The 6,040-nt window shown below is 35.1% G+C and overlaps 1 protein-coding gene across 1 annotated transcript; it reads right to left on the bottom strand.

The window, feature by feature from the left end:
* Positions 1-4,407: 4,407 nt before the first annotated feature.
* On the bottom strand, positions 4,408-5,487 carry LOC138872770 (uncharacterized). Its single transcript, XM_070151185.1, has 3 exons — positions 5,278-5,487; positions 5,057-5,175; positions 4,408-4,936 (listed from the first exon to the last, which is right to left on the bottom strand). Exons 1-3 carry the CDS (start codon positions 5,485-5,487, stop codon positions 4,408-4,410), a joined length of 858 nt encoding a protein of 285 aa, XP_070007286.1.
* Between the last annotated feature and the right edge of the window lie 553 nt (positions 5,488-6,040).

Here is a 6,040-nt window from a genome sequence, read left to right as displayed (position 1 = left end):
TAAAGTTAAATTATTTCTAAATTTAGAAATATATCATTTATTTTCGAACAGACTTAAAAGGAAAGTACCTCGTCTAATTTGAAACAGAGGGAGAGGGAGTATATATTATACCTTATTAGCTATTTTTCATTTAAGTGGTTAGATGGGCGTCTAATTTGATTAATTTTTCTTTTAACGAAATGTCACAAGGACAAAACTTACAATTTCAAAGGCGGGAAAAAGAATAGAAGGAGAATTTCTTTTAGTAATTGCTTGTCTATTTCGGCTTGGAAATACAAAACTTCAAATGTGACTTTATTATGTATTCGTGTTTTTTAAAATTCAAATTATATGGCTCCCTAATGTGAAACTCGTAATTAAGGAATTAAAAAAACAAAAGAAACCGACAAAATTACATAGAAAATGTGTTTCAATGTTGTTAATATTGGTGGAATGCAAACCAAGAGACGTAGAAGTATGAATGTTTGTCTGCCATTAATTCAAAGTCCCATGAAACAAAGATAAAGCGAGGACCGAAGACTAACAAATAGACAGTGTGTACGAAGATAAGAGAAAACGAGGAATACCGTTGATGCTATTTTAATTCGCTTTCTCGTATTCCAATTTATTTGTTGTAGTTTGACCAAGAACGGAAGATCAAAACGAATTTTTAAAAAAATTTATAATGTTAAATATATCATGAAAGTTCTATAATGTTATATTTAGAAATACTTACTCTTTTTAAAATGCATTTACAAAAAGTATAATGCAACATAAAATGTAATAGATGGAGTAACCATTTTCGATACTAGTGATTTACTAAAAGCATAATTGTTTGAGGACTTGGACTTCGTGGCGTATCTAGGTCCTAGGATATGGGTTCACGTGAATTCATGCTTATCTCTTTAAAGTATATATAACAATATTAAATTTTTTTAAAATTACTTAAAGATATGTGCATGCACCCATGCTCAAGAACCCCTATGATAAAATAATTATTGGGTACACCTTTATAAGTGAAACTAACGGTTCAAACCCACTTCAAATGGTCTTGTTTTCGATATAGAAGTAATATATATATATATATATATATATATATATATATATATATATATATATATATATATATATATATATATAAATCAGTAAATTTCAAGAAGTATAATTTTGAACCCATCTATACCTATATCTATACTACATTAAAAACATGAAGACCCTTAGCAAAATATTATTCATCTTTTTTACTCTTTAAAAATAGGATTCACACTAGATAAAATAGTCAATTAAGTTCTAAAACTCAAATTTAAATTAAAAATAAAATTTATCTTTTTTTTTTTATCATATTACCATACTTAATTCGGTTAATAATCATATGCAATCATGTTAGGAACTTTTGTTATTTTTTTAATTATTTAAATACTACTTCGGCTCTAGCAAAAAAAAAAACTACTCCATATAACTATTATACTCTTTCACATTTTTTTTGGTAATTAAATACTTTTATTACCAAGTAAATATTTACAATATATACCCAGAGACTAAACTTCTCTACTCTCCTTTGTTGGACATGAAGCCCCAACGTAAGGATACTACATTACCCCTAACCAACTGTATTCCTTTCTAGATTATACTGGGTACCAGTTCAAATTACTTAGGTAGGCATCCAGCTTTTTACAACTTTGAGCTCGTATATGAATCTCCTGCACTATCACTTTCACTATACTCACAACATTGACTTTTTCCTTTTGAAATATACTCTTATTCCTAGCTTGCCAGACATGATAAACAACTGCAGCCAAAGTAATTCTGTATAACTCTGCTCCAGCACTCTTTCCTGCTGCTTTCTCCACTGCCCATTGTACTTCTTCATGCCATTATTTTTTCCTTCTCACGATCCCTTGCCACTGTAACAGTTTCTGCCATATTTCCCATGCTACATCACATTCAAAGAAGAGATGTTGAACTATTTCATTGCTCCGCTGACATAGTGAACATACTGTTTCATCCATTAAGCCCCATCTAGCAAGTCTTTCCTTGGTAGCTAGTCTGTCTGGGATTGCCAACCTTAGGATGAAAATCCATTTAGGCATCCCCTTGTTATTGCATACTAGCCCTCTCCATGACACCTTTTGGAAGCCCCCTTGTAGTCTTTTGTACATTTGTTTGGTGGAGAAACTATCTAGTTGCTTCACATCTTCTTCTGAATATCCTGCCTCTTGGAATTGCGCCTTTGCTTTGAAGATCTTCTGTATTACCCAGGATGCATTCCTAGGCTCTGTGTCCCAAGTACTGTTCCCTTTTATATAATACGTATGGACCTATTGCACCCACATTTTCTCCTTCTTTTTACATATATTCCATAGCAACTTACAAATAACTGCTTTATTCCATATCTCTATGTTGATGAAGTTTAGTCCCCCTGCTGTTTTAGGTACACATAGTTTGTCCCAAGCAATCAGTGCCTTTCTTATTGGTTCAGCATTCCCAGTCCATAGAAATCTCCTGCATATTGTCTCAATGAATTGTATAATCTTCTTTGGTAGTATGAAGACTTGTGCCTAGTAGTTATGAAGTGTTCCCAATACGCTTTTGATCAATGTTGCTCTCCCTGCATAAGATAATAACTTGACTGTCTAGCATTGGACTCTACTCAACATCTTGTCAATTAAGGGCTCACATTGGACTATTGACAGTCTCTTTGTACTCAATGGGACACCAAGATATCTAAAGGGTAGTTCACCTTTAGTATATCCTAGTATTTCCAGAATTCTTTGCTGCACCCTGTTGTCAACTCCACCAAAGTATACACTGCTCTTGCTTGTGTTTGCTACTAGTCTAGAAGCTTTGGAGAATCTTTGAAACTGATTATGAATTTCCACCATAGATTTCTCCTCTCCCTTGCAGAATAGCAGTAGGTCATCAGCAAATTCTAGCTGTATGAGATTCAGTTTAGCACACCTTGGATGGAACTTGAAGTTTTTGTTGTTTCCTAACTGCTTGAGTAATCTACACAACTACTCCATTGCTATGACAAAAAGCAGTGGTGAGAGTGAATCTCCCTGCCTTAGCCCTCTCTTTGCTTCAAATGGCTTGATTGGCTTCCCATTTACAATTATTGAGTAAGATACTGTGCTTATGCTTGCCATCACCCAATTTACATATTTTTCTGGATATCCCATCAGCCTAATTACTTGTTCCACATAAATCCATTCTACTGAATCATAGGCCTTCTGCATTTCTATCTTTAGCATACATCTGGGTGATGTATTTTTTCTTCCATATCCTTTGATCAATTCATGGCTCATTATAATGTTGTCCGTGATCACTCTTCCTGGTACAAAGGCTGTTTGACAATTATCTATCACCTTTGGCAAGACTTCCTGCAATCTGTTTGTTAAGATTTTGGATATGATCTTGTACAGAACAGTGCAACATGATATATGTCTAAATTCTTTAATATTGCTGGGATTCTTCACTTTTGGGATCAGAGTTATAGTGGTACAGTTGATTTGCTTACACATTTCTAGATTGTTAAAGAATTCCAATACTACTTGAGTCACCTCCTTGCCTATTATATGCCATGATTTCTTGTAGAAAAAAGCATTGTATCCATCACAGCCTGGAGCTTTGTTGTCATCAATACTTTGAAGTTCTTGTTTAACCTCTTCTTCAGTTACTTCTCTTATCAGATTCAATTGTTGCTGTCTATTCAGGTTGTTCCCCTGCTTCATTACTTCTGAGTTTACTGCTGGCAATTGTACTGCTGCTGTTCCCAACAGATTTTTGTAAAATTTTAGAATCTCATCTTCCACATCTGTAGCTGTATTTAGTAACTGACCTGCATTATTAAACAAACAACCTATATGGTTAGTGGCTTGTCTACTCTTAATGCAAGCTTGGAAATATGCTGTGTTTGCATCTCCCAAGTTGAGCCATTTGATCCTTGACTTTTGCCTCATAATGCTTTCCTTAATTTCAATCCATCTAGCTAGCTCCTTCCTTGCTTCTTTTTCTAGTGTTATACCTTCTGTACTGCAGCCAAGTCCATCCCTTTGCTTCTGAATTCCCTCCAACTTTAGTCTTGCTTCTTGGATTCTTTGCACAGTATTGTTAAATTTTTGTCTATTCATCTGCTTCAATTTGCTCTTTATCATCTTGAGTTTCCTCCATACTCTGGTCATTGTTTTTCCTTCTTCTCTTTTTCTCCAGCATTCATACACAACATCCTCAAATCTTTTATGTTGTTCCATACAGTAAAAGAACTTGAAAGGTCTCCCGTCATTTTGTTGCTCAAAGTCCATTGTTAGACTTAATGGACAATGATCTGAGAACCCAGGTTGCAATGTCCTTCCTTCCATTACAGGCCATTTTTAAATCCAGGCAACATTAACAAGATCTATCAATTTTGCTGTGAACATGGATGTTAGTCTACGTATACTTCCTTCCTACTGTCTTTAATTCAGTTAGTCCATTTCTCCAGATGAAATCTTTGAAGTCTTTCACTTCAAATTCCTGTACTGGTGTCCCTTGAGCCCTATCTTTATTAGTCAAGATGGTGTTGTAGTCTCCCATTAGCACACAAGGATCAGTAGCACCAGCCATTGCTTTTTCCATATCTTCCCATAGTCTTTTCCTATCTTGTACTGTATGCATACCGTAGACAGTACCAAATCTGAATTTATTGCCATTTTGCCTCTCTATGACTTCCCCTATTATGTATTGTTGGTGCATTTCATACCCTTCAAAGTCTACCCTTGTTTGATCCCAAGCAATCCATATTCTACCACCTGGAGCCTGTGAATAATTTTCTATCCATCTCCAGTTATTGAAGATCTTCTTTATGATACCTTCTGCCTTTGTTTCTTTAACTCTATTCTCCAAAACTGCTATAAGCACTACCTTATTCTCCCTAATAAAATTTTTTAGTTTCTTTTGCTTATACACCTTATTCATACCTCTAACATTTCACACTATGATGTTCATCATTATAAATTTCTTTGATTATTGTTACCCCCTCTGCATTCTATCCCTAGGTAGTTCCTTATCTTTGCCTTGTTCCCTTGTCATTTAGACTAGCCTTTGTGCAGTATCTACCAAAGCTGTGAAAGCATTGCCAGTGTTAACTTCCATCTCATCTCTTCCATCTCCATTATTCTTTGTAGCAGATTTACCTTTTTCCAATTGCCATTGTTCTTCCTATAAATTGTTACTTTGTATCCCATCACTGACTTCTTCCAATTGCTCCATGAATCTGCCTCTTGTATCAATTTTATCAGTTTTGGGATCTAGATTGCTTACAACTTTCCATATCTTTCCTTGATTCTGCATACCATATGTTTGCTGCCCCATCTCTTGCTTCTGAACTTTCTTGTTGTGGCATGAATGACCAATTTGATAGCAAGTTTGATAGTACTGGGGTTTCCAGTCATACTGTACCAGTTGCTCAATCACTTTGCCATTAGGGTCAACCAGCTTAATTGTCCCAGGTAGTGTTCTATTTATATCCATTTCTATAAGGATCCGAGCATATGAGATCCTATTAGCCACAGTTGTGCAAGCATCAGCATACAAAGGCTTCCCTAGTCCACTTCCAATTTTGCTAAGCGCCTTATTACTCCATTAGTTTAGTGGGAGTTTTGGGAATTTAACCCATAGCGGAATAGTTTTCAAAACCTCTTCATTAAAGTCAAATCCCCCAGCCCAAGCTTTTAGTATTATAGGTCTACTATTCATAGTATAAGGCCCATTCATCAAAACTTCATCTCTTTCTTCAACACTATTCAATAAAATTGTGAAATATCCATCACTATGATATAATACCTTAGGTTTTCTGACTTTCCCCCATTGAGCAGCAACAAATCGTTCAATAGCTCCTATAGTTGGAGTATTTCCAACTATATACATTATTAGAGCTCGATTCCATTTCTGCTTCTCCTCAGCTATATCTTCTTCCAGGATCTGTGCTACTACTTCACCCTCTTGTATCACCGGTGGAATACATGTTAGATCTATTCCTTTTGTAGCTAATTTATTGTCTTGCAATAATCCAGCCCATGACCTT

This window comes from Nicotiana sylvestris, chromosome 7 (assembly GCF_000393655.2).
Source record: "Nicotiana sylvestris chromosome 7, ASM39365v2, whole genome shotgun sequence".
Lineage (NCBI taxonomy): Eukaryota > Viridiplantae > Streptophyta > Magnoliopsida > Solanales > Solanaceae > Nicotiana > Nicotiana sylvestris.
The sequence above is the reverse complement of the archived record's forward strand: the minus strand, read 5'-3'. Positions and strand labels throughout refer to the sequence as shown.